Source organism: Haematobia irritans, chromosome 4 (genome assembly GCF_050003625.1).
Source record: "Haematobia irritans isolate KBUSLIRL chromosome 4, ASM5000362v1, whole genome shotgun sequence".
Classification (NCBI taxonomy): domain Eukaryota; kingdom Metazoa; phylum Arthropoda; class Insecta; order Diptera; family Muscidae; genus Haematobia; species Haematobia irritans.
In genome coordinates, this window is record NC_134400.1 from 20,028,705 (window position 1) to 20,048,917 (window position 20,213).

At 30.5% G+C, this 20,213-nt stretch overlaps 2 protein-coding genes across 2 annotated transcripts in view; one reads left to right on the top strand and one right to left on the bottom strand.

Moving 5' to 3' along the window:
• Cat (Catalase) overlaps positions 1-2,346 on the top strand; it is a 29,180-nt gene extending 26,834 nt beyond the window's left edge. The window contains exons 3-4 of the mRNA XM_075303278.1: positions 425-1,418; positions 1,487-2,346. Of these exons, the coding sequence (XP_075159393.1) occupies positions 425-1,418; positions 1,487-1,956 (1,464 nt within the window). The 3' untranslated portion in view covers positions 1,957-2,346. The remainder of the gene's footprint in view (positions 1-424; positions 1,419-1,486) is intronic.
• An 11,153-nt stretch (positions 2,347-13,499) lies between these two features.
• Positions 13,500-20,213, bottom strand: part of Indy (tricarboxylate transporter protein I'm not dead yet) — a 60,024-nt gene continuing 53,310 nt past the window's right edge. The window contains exons 7-9 of the mRNA XM_075308469.1: positions 19,367-20,207; positions 16,480-16,617; positions 13,500-14,636 (exon numbers count right to left, since the gene is read on the bottom strand). Coding sequence (XP_075164584.1) covers positions 14,472-14,636; positions 16,480-16,617; positions 19,367-20,207 — 1,144 coding nt within the window. The 3' untranslated portion in view covers positions 13,500-14,471. The remainder of the gene's footprint in view (positions 14,637-16,479; positions 16,618-19,366; positions 20,208-20,213) is intronic.

A 20,213-nucleotide genomic window follows, 5' to 3' on the forward strand; every position in this document is an offset into this window, starting at 1 on the left:
GATTATTTTTTTATCCTTTTTCCACAATATCGTTAAATTGTTGTTGAAGGCCCTTGTTCTCAGAAGATTTTTTTGTTTGCTATATTAGGTGTAGGATATATTTTTTTGTATGAACACCGTATTATTTCATCCATTCAATGAAGATACAATTTTTTCCTTTTCTATGTCTTTTTATTTTCCTCTCAATTTATGTTTGCGTTTTAAAAATTTGTCAATAATTTTTGGGGTTCTCAAACTAATTGTTAATGCCTTTATTTAAATATCCTTGATCTTTTTTCACCACAAACAAACATTGATTTCTTTTGCTTTTGGGCGGGAGATTTTCAACATTCGGGTTTTTGGTCCTATACATTAACATTATGTTAAAACTTTCTTTACTAAACTAAAATTAAAAATTGTATTATTTCACTTCGACTTTTTACAGGCCAATCCTGGTGCTGTCACTACTGGTGCTGGAGCTCCCATTGGTATTAAGGATGCCACCATGACTGTGGGACCACGTGGGCCCGTCCTCTTGCAGGATGTTCATTTCTTGGATGAAATGGCCCATTTCGATCGTGAGCGTATTCCTGAACGTGTTGTCCACGCTAAGGGTGCTGGTGCCTTTGGTTATTTTGAAGTTACCCATGATATTACGCAATATTGTGCCGCCAAAATCTTTGAGAAAGTTGGCAAACGTACTCCCTTGGCTGTGCGTTTCTCCACTGTGGGTGGTGAAAGTGGTTCGGCCGATACGGCTCGTGATCCTCGTGGTTTTGCTGTTAAATTCTATACCGATGATGGTGTATGGGATTTGGTTGGCAACAACACTCCCATTTTCTTTATACGCGATCCCATTCTATTCCCCAGTTTCATTCATACGCAAAAACGTAATCCTCAGACACATTTGAAGGATCCCGATATGTTCTGGGATTTCATTTCATTGCGTCCAGAAACCACCCATCAAGTAAGTTTCCTCTTCAGTGATCGTGGTACCCCCGATGGTTATCGTTATATGCATGGCTATGGCTCTCATACCTTCAAAATGATCAATGCCAAGGGTGAGCCCACCTATTGTAAATTCCATTTCCGCAGTGACCAAGGCATTAAGAATTTGGATGCCAAAAAGGCCGATGAGTTGGCCGGCAGCGATCCCGATTATTCAATTCGCGATTTGTACAATGCCATCAAGAATGGTCAATACCCAAGCTGGACTTTGGAAATTCAGATTATGACATTCGAGCAAGCCAAGAATTTCAAATACAATCCCTTCGATGTAACCAAAGTGTGGCCCCACAAGGAGTTCCCCTTGATGAAGGTTGGCAAAATGGTATTGGATCGCAATCCCTCCAACTACTTTGCCGAAGTTGAGCAAATTGCTTTCAGCCCTGCCCATATGGTTCCTGGTATTGAACCATCTCCCGATAAGATGTTGCAAGGTATGCTCCTGAAATGAGTTTGATGATTGCTTGGCCAACTTTAAAATTTTGATTTGTATTTCTTATAGGTCGTCTTTTCTCCTACTCGGATACCCATCGTCACCGTTTGGGCCCCAACTATTTGCAAATCCCTGTCAATTGTCCCTATCGGGTCGCTGTTAAGAACTATCAACGTGATGGCAATATGGCTGTCACCGATAACCAAGGTGGTGCCCCCAACTACTATCCCAACTCATTCTCTGGCCCCGAAGAATGCCCACGTGCCAGAAGTTTGGAATCGAAATGCCCCGTCAGTGGTGATGTATACCGTTACAGCAGTGGTACCACCGAGGATAACTTTAGCCAAGTTACCGATTTCTGGGTTCATGTTTTGGATGATGGTGCCCGCAAACGTTTGGTCAATAACATTGCTGGTCATTTGTCTGCTGCCAGCCAATTCATTCAGGAACGTGCTGTTAAGAACTTTGCCAATGTTCATCCCGATTTTGGCCGTATGTTAACCGAAGCCTTGAAATTGGCCAAGTCTGCTAAGATCTAAGTGTGTTTATGTTGATCCAGCTAATTGTTTCGAAGATCATCACTCCTTTTTTCATGATTCTGTAAATGTTGGTGGTAACTACCAATGGTTTTGGGTTTTTCAAAAAGATTTGCCTTAGTACTCTTTGTCACTTTTATTCCAACGATGAGCACATATATGTATAGAGCAAACTATTTTATATTTTTTAATGCCTTGGATATATCTTGGAGATTTTATCTTTAATATCAAAATGTTTGTACATTCGATTTTATAACATTTATTATTTGTTTTTTTTTCTTTTCTTTTACATATAAGAAATTCACATTTCCATGTAATAATAAAAATATACAACTCTATATTTTTATATTTTCCGTATCTATTACTGAAATAAAAATAAAATAAAAAATAAAATATATTGCAATTGTTTTTCATATATACTCGTCTTTGGGTTGCATATTTCCATAATGGAACTATTGCAAGACTACAGAAAAGTGTAGTTTTTGGGTTTTTGACATAAATTTTCTATAGGAACAACATTTTCTATAGAAATTAAAATTTTTGGAAAATTTTCTATAGAAATAACATTTTGAGAAAATTTTCTATAGAAATAAAATTTTGAAAAAAATTTCTATAGAGAACATTTTCTATAGCAATAACATTTGGAGAAATTTTCTATAGAAATAAAATTTTGCCATAATTTTCTATAGAACTAAAATTTGCAGAAAATTTTCTATAGAATTAAAATTTTGCGAGAATTTTCTATAGATATAAAATTTTGCAAAAATTTTATATAGAAATAAAAATTTGCAAAAAATTTATATAGAAATAAAAATTTGCAAAAAATTTATATAGAAATGAAATTTTGCAAAAATTATCTATAGAAATACAATTTTGCAAAAATTTTCTATAGAAATAAAATTTTGCCATAATTTTCTATAGAACTAAAATTTGGAGAAAATTTTCTATAGAATTAAAATTTTGCCATAAAAATAAAATTTTGCAAAAATTTTTTATAGAAATAAAATTTTGCAAAAATTTTATATAGAAATAAAAATTTGCAAAAATTTTATATAGAAATGAAATTTTGCAAAAATTATCTAGAGAAATACAATTTTGCAAAAATTTTCTATAGAATAAAATGTTGCCATAATTTTCTATAGAACTAAAATTTGGAGAAAACTTTCTATAGGAATTAAATTTTTTGGAAAATTTTCTATAGAAATAAAATTTTGAGAAAATTTGCTATAAAAACTACAACTTCTGAGAAAATTTTCTAAATAAATAACATTTGGAGAAAATTCTCTATAGAAATAAAATTTTGCCATAATTTTCTATAGAACTAAAATTTGGAGAAAACATTCTATAGGAATTAAATTTTTTGGAAAATTTTCTATAGAAATAAAATTTTGAGAAAATTTGCTATAAAAACTACAACTTCTGAGAAAATTTTCTATAGAGAAAATTTTCTAAAGAAATAAAATTTTGCCATAATTTTCTATAGATCTAAAATTTGGAGAAAATTTTCTATAGGAATTAAATTTTTTGAGTAAATTTGCTATAAAAACTACAACTTTGAGAAAATTTTCTGTAGAAATAACATTTGGAGAAAATTTTCTATAGAACTAAAATTTGGAGAAAAGTTTCTATAGGAATTAAATTTTTTGAAAAATTTTCTATAGAAATAAAATTTTGAGAAAATTTGCTATAAACTACAACTTTGAGAAAATTTTGTATAGAGAAAATTTTCTAAAGAAATAACATTTGGAGAAAATTTTCTATAGAAATAAAATGTTGCCATAGTTTTCTATAGAACTAAAATTTGCAGAAAATTTTCTATAGAATTAAAATTTTGCCATAAAAATAAAATTTTGCAAGAATTTTCTATAGATATAAAATTTGCAAAAAATTTATATAGAAATAAAAATTTGCAAAAATTTTATATAGAAATGAAATTTTGCAAAAATTATCTATAGAAATACAATTTTGCAAACATTTTCTATAGAAACAAAATTTTGCCATAATTTTCTATATAGAAAACAAATTTTTGACAAAATTTTCTATAGAAAACAAAATTGTAACAAAATTTTCTATATAAATAAAATTTTAGCAAAATTACCAATAGAAATAACAGTATAAGAAAATTTTCTATAGAAAACAAGATTTTGAGAACATTTTCTATAAAAATAAAATTTTGCCATAATTTTCTATAGAACTAAAATTTTGAGAAAATTTTCTATAGGAATTAAATTTTTTGGAAAAATTTCTATAGAAATAAAATTTTGCCATAATTTTCTATAGAACTAAAATTTTGAGAAAATTTTCTATAGGAATTAAATTTTTTGGAAAATTTTCTATAGAAATAAAATTTTGAGAAAATTTGCTATAAATACTACAACTTTGAGAAAATTTTGTAAAAAAATACCATTTGGAGAAAATTTTCTGTAGAAATAAAATTTTGCCATAATTTTCTATAGAACTAAAATTTTGAGAAAATTTTCTATAGAATTAAAATTTTGCCATAAAAATAAAATTTTGCAAGAATTTTCTATAGAAATAAAATTTTGCAAAAATTTTATATAGAAATGAAATTTTGCAAAAATTATCTATAGAAATACAATTTTGCAAAAATTATCTATAGAAATAAAATTTTGCCATAATTTTCTATAAAAATAAAATTTTTACAAAATTTTCGATGGAAATAAAATTTTTACAAGATTTTCGATGGAAATAAAATTTTGGGATATTTTTCTATAGAAAACAAAAGTTATTGAAAATTTTCAAAAGAAAACAAATGTTTGGGAAAATTTTCAATAGAAAACAAAATTTTGACAAAATTTTCTATATAAATAAAATTTTAGCAAAATTACCGATAGAAATAACAGTTTGGGAAATTTTTCTATAAAAAACAAGTTTTTGAGAAAATTTTCTATATAGAAATAAAATTTTGCCATAATTTTCTATAGAACTAAAATTTTGAGAAAATTTTCTATAGAATTAAAATTTTGCCATAAAAATAAAATTTTGCAAGAATTTTCTATAGAAATAAAATTTTGCAAAAATTTTATATAGAAATAAAAATTTGCAAAAATTTTATATAGAAATGAAATTTTGCAAAAGTTATCTATAGAAATACAATTTTGCAAAAATTTTCTATAGAAATAAAATTTTGCCATAATTTTCTATAAAAATAAAATTTTTACAAAATTTTCGATGGAAATAAAATTTTGGGAAAATTTTCTATAGAAAACAAAAGTTATTGAAAATTTTCAAAAGAAAACAAATGTTTTGGGAAATTTTTCAATAGAAAACAAAATTTTCTATAGAAAACAAAATTGTAACAAAATTTTCTATATAAATACAATTTTAGCAAAATTACCAATAGAAATAACAGTTTGGGAAAATTTTCTATAGAAAAAAAGATTTTGAGAAAATTTTCTATAGAAATAAAATTTTGAGAATATTTTCTATAGAAATAAAACTTTGACAAAATTATCGTATAGAAATAAAATTTTGTAAAAATTTTATATAGAAATGAAATTTTGCAAAAATTATCTATAGAAATACAATTTTGCAAAAATTTTCTATAGAAATAAAATTTTGCCATAATTTTCTATAAAAATAAAATTTTGACTAAATATTCGATGGAAATAAAATTTTGGGAAAATTTTCTATAGAAAACAAAAGTTATTGAAAATTTTCAATAGAAAATGTTTGGGAAAATTTTCAATAGAAAACAAAATTTTGACAAAATTTTCTATAGAAAACAAAATTGTAACAAAATTTTCTATCACCCTTATTCCTGAAGTCGCCCTCGCCGTCACTTTTTGTCGCTTTTTGTCAGTCGCCACTAATTGGTATTCCGTTCGTTGATATATTCTGCTATGGTGTCGCTTTTTGTCGCCTTTAAATTTACTAGCGACGAGTTTAGTGTTTAATTTTTGAAGAAGTTTTTTAGTCTTTATTAATCGAACAATTGAAAAATAAATGTAAAAAATGGAAATTGGTGAGAGGTAAGAGGTAAAGTGACTAATCTTCAACAATTACAAAAAAAAAATGGGAAAAAATCAGTATATATATAGCAGTTATGGTCATCACATTCAAATCATAGAAAAGAACACTGTACAATTAAAGTAAACGTGTTGATTTTCAATTCCATTTATTTTTAATAGAAAATTTTCAAGGCCAATGTATTTTATTTAGCACCAAACTTAGGTAACAATTGTGTCGAACTTTGAATGATCCTTGGACACATAATGTCAACGTCGTTCCAATTGTATATGCCGCATGTTGTTATTGTCCTAATGTAGATATCTAAATCATTTCCCGAGTCAAATGTATTCAAATTTGCACATCAGCTGATTGTTTTCTTTCACGATGATTCTTGTGCCATTGATCTCAGCGTCGTCGCCATTTTTGAAGCTTTAACTGTCCTCGAATATATATCCACATTTTTTCCGCGTCAAATTAAATTTTTTTTTTGATTTTCCGACTTAGAATGGCGTCAGAAATAAAAATATTTTAAACCGAAAAAATTAAAATTCACATCAGCTGATTGTTTTCTAGTGTTATCGGCCTTTTATTACCGAGTATTGTAATTGGTACAAAAAGTAATTGTCGCCGTCGCCACTTCGCAGGAATACCAAATGAATGAGGAGACGACTTAAAAGCAACAGACGACAAAAAGCGACGGCGAGAGCGAGGGCGACTTCAGGATTGAGGGTGTATATAAATAAAGTTTTAGGAATATTACCAATAGAATTAACAGTTTGGGAAAATTTTCCATTGAAAACAAAATTTTTAGACAATTTTCAATAGCAAACAAATGTTTGAGAATATTTTCTATAGAAATAAAATTTTGAGAATATGTTCTATAGAAATAAAAGTTTCACAAAATTTTCTGTAGAAATAAAATTTGGAAATTTTTTCTATGGAGATAAAATTTTGACAAAATTTTCTATAGAATTCAATTTTGACAAAAGTTTCGAAAGAAACAAAATTTTTACGAAGCAGTTCATTTTTCCCATAAGACAGTTTAACCCTGGAAAGTCATCCTTATTTTTTGTACACTAACGTCATCCTTCGTCATTTTGACTACGGCATATTTCAAGACGCTATAATTTGCATTGTGAGCAAAAATGAGAACCAAATTTGAGAATATTTTCTTATTCAATATGTTTTTAATTAGTATACAACAAAAATTCATAAAATAGTTTAATTAGTATAGCTTAAATTTACCATTTCCCAATCGACTAAAATACATTTTAGATCGAAATTGATATTATGCGTCGTCATTTTGACGAAGGATGACTATCCAGGGTTAAATTTTTTGCTATGTATAACCTTGTTAATTTTGAAGTTGATAATTTTAGTCAATTAATGCGTTTGCATCTAGATTTTGTTTATTAATAGGCTCAATCAAGCCTATATTTTTGATCATTTAATAAATGGTAAATAAAGTAATTTTCAACTCGAAAAACAAACATAATACTGACATTTTTTGCCATGTTAAATTTCGTTAGAATGTGATCAAATGGTAACAATGATAATACCATGAACATATAATGAAGTATACTTTCAGGCTGCGGGTACATTGTAACTGCCTCAAGATGGCGTTGGCAGTATAGCACATTAAAAACAATGAGAGCTGATGGTCAAAACCAATATCATATTTATGCTACACTCATAGAAAAAAGTCTGCTACAAATAGCAGTTGATGTTTGCTGTTATAGTTTTACACTTTGTGGTCTAGTGGGCAACAATTCGAAAAATGTATGGGTTCTAAAATGTTATCCAAAATATTTTCAAGATTCTTGACCAATTCCATGCCCTGCATTTTCCTGAAGAGCTCGTAACTGCGATCAACACCATTTTCACTTGGGAACCATTTTCACAAAGGAAAGGTATTTTGCATTGCAACGTTGCTGGTGATGAAAATTGGATTCACAACGTTCATGCCTCAATGTCGACAGCAAAATCAAATATCCATGGAAAGAAGTTTATGCTGGGTGTGTGACCGAGTGAAACGATCACAGGAGCTTTGTTTCGAATTCAATCGATGTGTTCGAGCCAAGGATTGAGTGAATTTAGAAAAGGCACGGCAATGTGTTTTTGCAGCCACATGTGGCAAAATCCGTAAAAAAAAAATATTTTTGGAACACTCAAATGGGAAGTCCTACCCCATCCGCCTTATAGCAGACGAGACATTGCTCCTTCTGATTATTTATCACTTGTTCCAATCGATGACACATGACCTGGCTGCTCAGTTTATTGAGTTCTTATGAGGAAGCCAAATTTGGTTGATCCTGCATTTGTGTCAAAAGGTGAGTCGTTTTTTCCGTTTCGATTGCCAGAAAGATGATAAAAAGTAGTGGCTAGCTATAGACAATACACGATGGCTAATATCTACTCCAAATAGCTTCAGGTTGCTATCATTTTTAAACCGCTCGTCTCACAGTTGAGAGATTTATTCTGGTGACAGTTAATTTTATTATTTACAAGCTTACAAATGCATTTTCATCTATTGCATTCGGAAATAAAATTATTCGTGATGGAATACATGCGAAATTCTTTTATATTTGGCTGCAAACCCACAAATGGCCCCCAGCATTTATATTTTAATAAATATTTTGTTCTCTCGTAAATGTTACACACAAAAAAAATCTAATTCAATCACGTAATTAATTTTTCCAATTGATTTTTATACCCTCCATCATAGGATGGGGGTATATTAACTTTGTCATTCCGTTTGTAACACATCGAAATATTGCTCTAAGACCCCATAAAGTATATATATTCTGGGTCGTGGTGAAATTCTGAGTCGATCTAAGCATGTCCGTCCGTCCGTCTGTTGAAATCACGCTAACTTCCGAACGAAACAAGATATCGACTTAAAACTTGGCACAGGTAGTTGTTATCGATGTAGGTCGGATGGTATTGAAAATTGGTCCATATCGGTCCTTAATTATATATAGCCCCCATATAAACCGATCCCCAGATTTGGTTTGCGGAGCCTCAAAGAGAAGCAACTTTCATCCGATCCGGCTGAAATTTGGTACATGGTGTTAGTATATGGTCTCTAACACTCATGCATAAATTGGTCCACATCGGTCCATAATTATATATAGCCCCCATATAAACCGATCCCCAGATTTGGTTTGCGGAGCCTCAAAGAGAAGCAACTTTCATCCGATCTGGCTGAAATTTGGTACATGATATTGGTATATGGTCTCTAACAACCATGCAAAAATTGGTCCACATCGGTCCATAATTATATATAGCCCCCATATAAACCGATCCCCAGATTTGGTTTGCGGAGCCTCAAAGAGAAGCAACTTTCATCCGATCTGGCTGAAATTTGGTACATGATATTGGTATATGGTCTCTAACAACCATGCAAAAATTGGTCCACATCGGTCCATAATTATATATAGCCCCCATATAAACCGATCCCCAGATTTGGCTTGTGGAGCCTCTAAGAGAAGCATATTTCATCCGATACGGCTGAAATTTGGTAAATGGTGTTGGTATATGGTCTCTAACAACCATGCAAAAATTGGTCCATATCGGTCCCTAATTATATATAGCCCCCATATAAACCGATCCGCAGATTTGGCTTGTGGAGCCTCTAAGAGAAGCATATTTCATCCGATCCGGCTGAAATTTGGTACATGGTGTTGGTATATGGTCTCTAACAATTATGCAAAAATTGGTCCACATCGGTCCATAATTATATATAGCCCCCATATAAACCGATCCCCAGATTTGGCTTGCGAAGCCTCAAAGAGAAGCAAATTGCATCCGATCCGGCTGGAATTTGGTACATGGTATTGGTATATGGTCTCTAGCAACCGTGCAAAAATTGGTCCACATCGGTCCATAATTATATATATAGCCCCCATATAAAACGTTCTCCAGATTTGACCTCCGGAGGAGCAAAATTCATCCGATCCGGTTCAAACTAGGAACGTGGTGTTAGTATATAGTCGCTAACAACCATACCAAAATTGGTCCAATCACACAAAAATTGGTCCATATGGGTTCATAATCATGGTTGCCACTAGAGCCAAAAATAATCTACCAAAATTTTATTTCTATAGAAAATTTTATCAAAATTTTATTTCTATAGAAAATTTTGTCAAAATTGTATTTCTAGAGAAAATTTTGTTAAAATTTTATTCGGTTCATAATAAAATTTTCATCATTGTCAAAATTTTATTTATATAGAAAATTTTGTCAAAATTTATTTCTATAGAAAATTTTGTTCAAATTTTATTCGGTTCATAATCATGGTTGCCACTCGAGCCAAAAATAATCTACCAAGATTTTATTTCTATAGAAAATTTTGTCAAAAGTTTATTTTTATAGAAAATTTTGTTAAAATTTTATTTCTGTAGACATTTTTGTCAAAATTTTCTTTCTATAGAAAATTTTGTGAAAATTTTTATTTCTATAGAAAATTTTGTGAAAATTTTATTTCTATAGAAAATTTTGTTAAAATTTTATTTCTGTAGAAAATTTTGTCAAAATTTTATGTCTACTTTGTCAAACTGAATTATATACGTATTGGATCGATCTTTTTTGATTTAATATATACCACGTATGGACTTACATACAATTTAGAAGATGGTGTTAGGAGGTTTTAAGAAACCTTGCCATCGGCAAACGTTACCGCAACTTAAGTAATTCGATTGTGGGTGGCAGTCTTCAATGTCTTCAATCACAAAAATGATAGTATCATTAAAAAATTAACTGAAAGTCAATTAAAGAAAATTAATTGATACTATTAATATTTGTGATTGATTTTTGTTTCAATTAAAAAAAATTGTTGAATCAATTAAGTTTTTAATTGAATATTTTTCGAAACTCAATTAAGACTTTAATTGGAACAATTTTCGTAAAAATTTTTTCTGTGTAGCAACGCCAGAAATGATCCGAAAAGTGAAGGCCAGATTTGATCGAAATCCATGCCGCAGTGATAAAAACATGCTTTAAAGTACATAAATCATTATGTAAGCTGAACAATATTGAAAAATGAGCTTTGACACAAGCCTTTAAAGTTCCAAAAAGTTCAAGAGTTCACCGATGCACAAAAGCCTTGGCAGGCAAACATTTTGGCCGCAGACCATGGGCATTCCAACATCGCACTGAGCTCGCGTCAACCAAGAAAGACTTAAAAAAAGAGCCCTACGGGAAATTAGTGCAAATTGTCACTAATGGACCCATTACAGGAATTGTCATATAATTTATTGAGTTTTATACTCTCTTGATATTAAAATTTGTTTGAATCCACACTTTTACTACAATACAACTATCAGAATTATTTATTGTTCAACATATGCCTTTCTGGTGCGATACGGATGGAAACAGGGTCCTAAAAGTTTGTCCCAGACTGTTTAATGAGCACTTGTCTATGGGGTAGTGCTACTAAGTTGTTCCAGGACGTGTCCTTTGGGATGAGACCAAGTCGTGTCCTACTGTGTAAATTTTCCCAGCCAATGACAAATCCATGTTAAAGTGACCGGTCCATTCCATACGCTTGGATCAGAACTGTGACTGGTCCATACACACCAGGGACTAACCCTGTACCGGTCCTGGGGATGATCCATTTCCCGTAGGGAGGTTCCTCGCTTCCTATCTACCCCACACGGGCCACTAAAATCTCCGGATCTCAATCCGATGGACTTTAATGGCTCGAGAGTAAGCTTGAAGCCACCATGGTGCAATGGTTAGTATGTCCGCCTTACATACCGTGTCCATGGTCATGGGTTCAATCCCAGTTTCGATCAAACACCAAGTTTTTCGGCGGGGTATTCTCACTTCTCAGTAATACTGGTAATATTTCTGAGTGTTTGAAAGCTTCTCTAAGTGGTTTCAACAGTGCAGAATGTCATGGTCTTTTCGAACGTTGTATGTTAAGGCTACAATTCGTGAAAAAGGTAAGCAATTCGTAATCTAAATTGATTCTGAAATCTTGAGTTATTTTCGACGTTTTTATAACCTCGGATGGGGGTTATACTAACTTTCACATTCAGACAATATTTTCTATAGAAATAAAATTTCCATAAAGGGTGATACGGTCAAAATTTGGTCAAGGAAAAACGCGTGTAAATCGGTGAAATCGTTTATTTAAAAAATCAAATTAAATTTCTTTTTCAAGTTCATTTAGTATAAAATTCAGGAAAAATATTCAGTTAGGCTTTCGCTTTTCCAAATCCGAATTGCCGGGCCTCACGCTTGACACCTGCCATCAGATTTTGTACAGCCACCTTGTCCACCTTCTTCGCCGCAGAAAGCCAGTTTGCCTTGAACTGCTGCTCGTCCTTAGCAGTTTTTTGGTCTTCTTTAGGTTCCGCTTGACAATAGCCCAGTATTTCTCAATTGGGCGGAGCTCTGGCGTGTTGGGAGGGTTCTTGTCCTTGGGAACCACCTGCACGTTGTTGGCGGCGTACCACTCCATGGCCTTTTTACCGTAATGGCAAGATGCCAAATCCGGCCAAAACAGTACGGAACAACCGTGTTTCTTCAGGAAAGGCAGCAGACGTTTATTCAAACACTCTTTCACGTAAATTTCTTGGTTGACAGTCCCGGAAACTATGAAAATGCTGCTTTTCAAGCCACAGGTACAGATGGCTTGCCAAACCAGATATTTCTTTGCGAACTTTGACAGTTTTATGTGCTTGAAAATATCTGCTACCTTTCCCCTTCCTTTTGCCGTATAAAACTCCTGTCCCGGAAGCTGCTTGTTGTCGGCTTTGACGTAGGTTTCGTCGTCCATTACCACGCAGTCAAACTTCGTCAGCATCGTCGTGTACAGCCTCCGGGATCGCGCTTTGGCCGTCGTATTTTGTTTATCATTGCGATTTGGAGTCACTACCTTCTTGTAAGTCGATAGTCCGGCTCGTTTTTTGGCTCGATGCACGGTTGTAGACGATACACCCAGCTTATTTGCGGCATCTCGGAGAGAGAGAGGTTAGGGGATCGCTTGAAACTACCGGCAACTCTCTTTGTCGTCTGAGCGGCTTCCGGTTTTCGATTTCCCCCCGATCCAGACTTCCTGGCTGTCGACAAACGTTCCCCAAACACTTTAATTACATTTGTAACGGTTGATTTGGCAACTTTTAGCGATTTTGCCAGCTTTGCGAGCAAAATTTTGATACGCTGCTCTTCTTGCTTGGACGGCATTTTGACAACTGAAGAGTGAATTCCAAAATCAAAATAGGAGCAACATTCTACACACACACCTTCAATATGAGGGCTGTTCAGGTTTTTAAATGCAAAATTGAAAGAAATACGTCAAGTTTATATTGACGAAATTTTGACCGTATCACCCTTTAGAAATAAAATTTTGAGAAAATTTTCTCTAGAAATAAAATTTTGACAAAAATTTTTTATAGGAATACAATTTTACAAAATATTTTATAGGAATAAAATTTTGACAACATTTTTTATAGCAATAAACTTTTGGCAAAAATTATAGAATTTTTGGTAAAATTTTCTTAAACTTTTTTGTTGCGAATGGCAACTGTGCTCTGGAGCCAATAATTTCATATAAAAACAAAATGCTATTAATTTTATGAATATTATTTTATTATTATTTTTGTTTTACATTTAAAGTACATAAATCATTATCTTGTAAAAATATCTAAAATATATTTGTATTTTTATTTGTAATTGATTTTAAATTCTATATGTTGTTGGTTTTGTTGCCATTGAAATTTATTGGTATATGTTATCTTCTTGCTTCTGCACAATTATTGTTCAGTTTATACTTTATTAAATAGGTATATTAAAAAATAGATTTCCTTTAGTTTCAGTGGAGAATTTGTATAATAATTATTATATCAAAATTAAAAAAAAAATTAAGATAAAAAGACAATAAAATGTAAAGAGAAATGCATACAATTATTTTTGATTTTGTGAAATATTGGCAAGTATGTACATATGTATGTATATAATACATAATTGTGTATATATACATACTTTTGAAATTGTGGTAGGACAGATAGGCTAGGATAGTACATACACACAGATACAGATATAATCATATTTAATCATTTATAACTAATTTTTAATTTAAAAACACATACAAAACACAAGACACTTTGATTTTCCCTAAGGTCGGATGTGGGGGAGGGTGATTACCAAATTTCGGCTTTAGATAAACAACAGACTCTTAGCTTAAAAATATAGAAGAAATGCAGTGGGTATGACAATGATTATAATTTTGCTTTTTTCTTGTTTCGTTAAAAAAACAAAATGAAAGCTAGAAAATAATTTATGGCCAATTTTTTTTCTCATTAGAAAATACAATTACAACAAAACAAAAACATTTTTCACTTAATAATATCTAAACACAGAGGGCCCCAGCCATAACATTTAGTTTTTGGGGTTGAATTACATTTGTTTTTTTTGAAAATTTTCTATTGTTTTCTAAAAATATTCTTTAAGTTTAGAATATCTCGTTGTGAAATTAGTCCATGAAGAGATGTTGAGTGAAATAAAAAGCGAAATTTTCTCTAAGCTTAAGTTGTTGTTTTTTAAACATTGGCATTTGCCACTAAGGCAGCTGTAATATTTTTAACTTCCATTTGAGTCCATTCTGGGAATGTGGTCAATGATGGATATACCAAAGTGCCCCATGTTTGACAGAAGATGAACAAAACGGTTATGGTGATTATAGTGGGTCCCACACCAGCAGCAGCCTATTATGGAATAAAAAAAATATATATAGATATAAGTATGAGAAATGAAAAAATATTTCACTAAAGGTGGGTATTAAGTTCGAGTTTAGCCGCTAAAATCGTAATTTTTTCACGATTACTTTACTTTAATAATCCATTTTAACCCTTTCACTACCGAAATAAACCTAATGATAAAAACTTTTATTTTTCTTCTTTTTTTACTTGTAAAGGGTGATTTGTTAAGAGCTTGATAACTTTTTTTAAAAAAAAAACGCATAAAATCTGCAAAATCTCATCGGTTCTTTATTTGAAACGTTAGATTGGTCCATGACATTTACTTTTTGAAGATAATTTCATTTAAATGTTGACCGCGGCTGCGTCTTAGGTGGTCCATTCGGAAAGTCCAATTTTGGGCAACTTTTTCGAGCATTTCGGCCGGAATAGCCCGAATTTCTTCGGAAGTGTTGTCTTCCAAAGCTGGAATAGTTGCTGGCTTATTTCTGTAGACTTTAGACTTGACGTAGCCCCACAAAAAATAGTCTAAAGGCGTCAAATCGCATGATCTTGGTGGCCAACTTACCGGTCCATTTCTTGAGATGAATTGTTCTCCGAAGTTTTCCCTCAAAATGGCCATAGAATCGCGAGCTGTGTGGCATGTAGCGCCATCTTGTTGAAACCACATGTCAACCAAGTTCAGTTCTTCCATTTTTGGCAACAAAAAGTTTGTTAGCATCGAACGATAGCGATCGCCATTCACCGTAACGTTGCGTCCAACAGCATCTTTGAAAAAATACGGTCCAATGATTCCACCAGCGTACAAACCACACCAAACAGTGCATTTTTCGGGATGCATGGGCAGTTCTTGAACGGCTTCTGGTTGCTCTTCACTCCAAATGCGGCAATTTTGCTTATTTACGTAGCCATTCAACCAGAAATGAGCCTCATCGCTGAACAAAATTTGTCGATAAAAAAGCGGATTTTCTGCCAACTTTTCTAGGGCCCATTCACTGAAAATTCGACGTTGTGGCAGATCGTTCGGCTATTCATGATGAAATGTCAAAGCATACTGAGCATCTTTCTCTTTGACACCATGTCTGAAATCCCACGTGATCTGTCAAACACTAATGCATGAAAATCCTAACCTCAAAAGAATCACCCTTTACTAACAGCATGTAGAACAAAAATTGTCATTTTGAAAACCTACGTCAATTACTTCAAGAGCTATATGTGCTTGTTCTGAAAACTTGATTCTTGAATTGTGACCAAATGGCCTTACGAAAATAAGCGCTATTTGGCCTATAATATCTTTCAAAGTGTGAGAAAAAATACAAAAAGAACCCGTAAAAATATCAGCTATAGTTTTTGTATAAATGTCCATTTACTAGAAACATACAGTACAAAAATTGTCTCAAATTTTCGTATTTTTCGTTTCTTGTTAAAGAAGTTTATAAAAATGTATTTTAGACCTCACCAATATGGACAATATTTAGAGCTTATTTAGATAAAAGCCTCTAGTTCAAAATAACATCGAGAAATAAATCGAAACTAAGTGGGAAAATAGAATTTGGTGTCTTTTTCGAATGTCCTAAGTGGACATCAGTAGTGAAAGGGTTAAGGAATACAAACTTTGTGAAAATTTGCTTTGGGATATTCCCCATCAAGTTATAATGAATTCTGCAACAAATATGTATAATTTTATGACTTTTTTTACTGATTTAGTTTTCACTTTAGTGAAAATTAGCGGTTAAACTCGAACTTAATACTCCCCTTTAAGGTGGGTTTGTCAATGTCTTTAATGTGTCAATAAAAAAAAAAAAACATGAAAACCCGATCTCTTTATTATGGGTCTTTATTTGCTACTTACCATATCCTTAGTTCGAATATTTGCATAGCCTGCCACCAGTGCATTCGGCGGTGTACTAACCGGTAAATGGAAAGCCATACTACAAGCTAGACCAGCAGGCAATACTAGATACAATGGATGGACTTCAATAGCGAGAGCCTAAAAGTTGGAAAATAAGAAATAATTATCGAAAGTCAGTCTTATAGAAATTACCAATCTAAATTTTATTTCTATATAAAATATTTTGTCAAAATTTTATTCTATATTTTTTCAATAATTTTGTCAAAATTTTTATTTGTATAGAAAATTTTATCAAAAAATTTTATTTCTATAGAAAATTTTTATCAAAATTTTATTTCTATAGAAAATTCCAACAAAATTTTATTTCTATAGAAAATTTTGTAAACATTTTATTTCTATAGAAAATTTTGTAAATATTTTATTTCTATAGAACATTTTATATTTATAGAAATTTTTTCATTATTTTATTTTTATAGAAAATTTTTATCAAAATTTTATTTCTATAGAAAATTTTTATCAAAATTTTATTTCTATAGAAAATTTGTCAAAAATTTATTTCTATAGAAAATTTTCTCAAAACTTTATTTCTATAGAAAATATTGTCAAAATTTTATTTCTATACAACTTTTTATCAATATTTTATTTTTATAGAAAATTTTGTCAAAATTTTATTTTTATAGAAAATTTTGTTAAAATTTTATTTCTATAGGAAATTTTTATCAAAATTTTATTTCTAAGAAAATTTCAACAAAATTTTATTTCTATAGAAAATTTTGTCAAAATTTTATTTTTATAGAAAATTTTGTCAAAATTTTATTTCATCTAATTATACAATTATTTTTCGACCTTTATGGACTAATGTACCAACTTTAAAAAAATAGATTTCGATTTGTTGGTACATTAGTGTAGTAACAAATCGAAATCTAAAAAAAATAAGATTAAGGGATTGTAAAGTTATACGAAAAGATGATGCACAGTGCGGGTGAAAAATGGTTAAATTTGGGAAAAATAATTCTCGTATGTAAATTTCATAAGAAATTAACATAAAAGAACCAAATTGAATCATCTCACCCGGCCAGATCTCGCTAAAGACTATGGAAATGTGTAGTGGCCAACACTGAAACATATATGTATAGTCAGGCTTGCGAGATGGGTATCTGGCATTTTCTTTTCAGTAACTTAATGATGTCAATTCCCTTAATCTTCCTGTCCAATAAGCTCGAATAAATATTGTAATAACTTCTAGTTTAAATGATTTGGACATTGAACCAGCCTGCATTGATATCAGGCTAACATAAAAATAGTAAAATTTTATTTCTATAGAAAATTTTGTCAAAATTTTGTTTCTATAGAAAATTTTGTCAAAATTTTATTTCTATAAAACTTTTTATCAATATTTTATTTTTATAGAAAATTTTATCAAAATTTTATTTCTATAGGAAATTTCAACAAAATTTTATTTCTATAGAAAATTTTGACAAAATTTTATTTTTATATAAAATAGTTTCAAAATTTTATTTTTAGACAACATTTTTTTTTAGAAAATTTTCTCAAAACTTTGTAAAAATGTTATATTTTGTCAAAATTTTATTTCGATAAAAATTTCGATAAAATTTCATTTCTATACAAAATGTTTATCAAAATTTTATTTCTATAGAAAATTTTGTCAAAATTTTATTTCTATAGAAAATTTTTATCAAAATTTTATTTTTATAGAAAATTGTTTCAAAATTTTAGTTTCAGTTTTGTAAAAATGTTATTTCTATAGACAATTTTGTCAAAATTTTATTTCTATAGAAAATTTTGTTAAAATTTCATTTCTATAGAAAATTTTGTCAAAATTTCTATAGAGAGTTTTGTCAAATTTTATTTCTATAAAAATTTTGTCAAAATTTTATTTCTATAGAAAATTTTGTCAAAATTTTATTTCTATAGAAAATTTTGTTAAAATTTTATTTCTATAGAACATTTTGTCAAAATTTTATTTCTATAGAGAGTTTTGTCAAATTTTATTTCTATAGAAAATTTTCTCAAAATTTTATTCCTATAGAATATTTTGCAAAAAAATTTATTTCTATAGAAAATTTTGTCAAAATTTTATTTCTATAGAAAATGTTGTCAAAATTTTAGTTTTAGAGAAAATGTTGTCAACATTTTTGTTAGAAAATTTTCTCAAAGCTTTGTAAAAATGTTATTTCTATAGACAATTTTGTCAAAATTTTATTTCTATAGAAAATTTTTGTCAAAATTTTATTTCTATAGAAAATTTTGTTAAAATTTTATTTCTATAGAAAATTTTGTCAAATTTTATTTCTAAAAAAATTTTCTCAAAATTTTATTTCTATAGTAAATTTTCTCAAAATTTTATTCCTATAGAATATTTTGCAAAAAATTGTATTTCTACAGAAAATTTTGTCAAAATTTTATTTCTACAGAAAATTTTGTTAAAATTTTATTTCTATAGAAAATTTTGTCAAAATTTTATTTCTATAGAAAATTTTGTCAAAATTTTATTTCTATAGAAAATTTTGTCAAAATTTTATTTATCTAGAATTTTTTGTCAAAATTTTATTTATCTAGATAATTTTTGTCAAAATTTTATTTCTATAGAAAATTTCCACAAAATTTTATTTCTTTATAAAATTTTTATCAAAATTTTATTTCTATAAAAAAAATTTAATCTAATTTAATTGTTTCGATTAACTACATCTATTCTCTAGAAAATTTTGTCAAAATTTTATTTCTATAGAAAATTTCAACAAAATTTTATTTCTATAGAAAATTTTTTAGATTAATTTAATTTAATTTTTTCGAATAACTACATCTATTCTCTCTACAACATAGACTTTAAAAAATAACTTGGTCAAGTTAAAATTTCAATTCTTACCATTTCCATTAGAACGGGCACCATAATACTTGCAATGGCTACATTAGAGCTAAATGCTGTCAGGAATACCGCAATCAAAATAACAACCAACAAAAGCACTGGCAATGGTAGCACTTTTAAACCTTTCAACGATTGACCAATCAAATCGGACATGCCACTACGTTTGGTGCCTTCGGACAATGCAAAACCACCGCCCAACAAGAAAATCAATCCCCATGGTACTTTCGATTGAATTATTTTCCAATTGATCAAAGAGGGTGTGGGTCCTGTGGGCAAAGGCAAGTTTTTACGATTGCAGCAATAACGTAAAAAGGCATAATTGGCTGGCAGGATGAAACACATGACCACAACGAAAATTGTGGGCATGGAATTCTTGATTTTCACTGCGTTAAGGATATCGGCCCATCCAACGAAAATGCCAGGCGAGCGTGTAAAGTACAATGTCACCATAATAATGAATAAAGCCATGACTTGATATTCGTGAATGCTCATGGGACCCAATTCCTTGTAACGTTGATCGATGACTTTTTTAGCCACACCTGCTCCCTGTTGGCCTAGTTTAACTTCTTCAGCTTCTTTACTCTTGGGCCGGAAGAGACCCATGAAATGATATTGCAACCAGAAGAAGGTCAAAGCGGTGTAGACCAACATAGAGGGTACTGAGTAGAACATAAATGTGGGGAAATCCAATGTTTCGGTAGAGGTGGGGAATCTTGATTCGTAGAGACTTTTGAAAGCCAAATTGGTGGCGGTACCAATAACTGTACCACAACCACCCAAAGATGAGGCATAAGCAACACCCAAATAGTAACATATTGTGATCTTTGAGGGGCTAGGGGATCTGTAA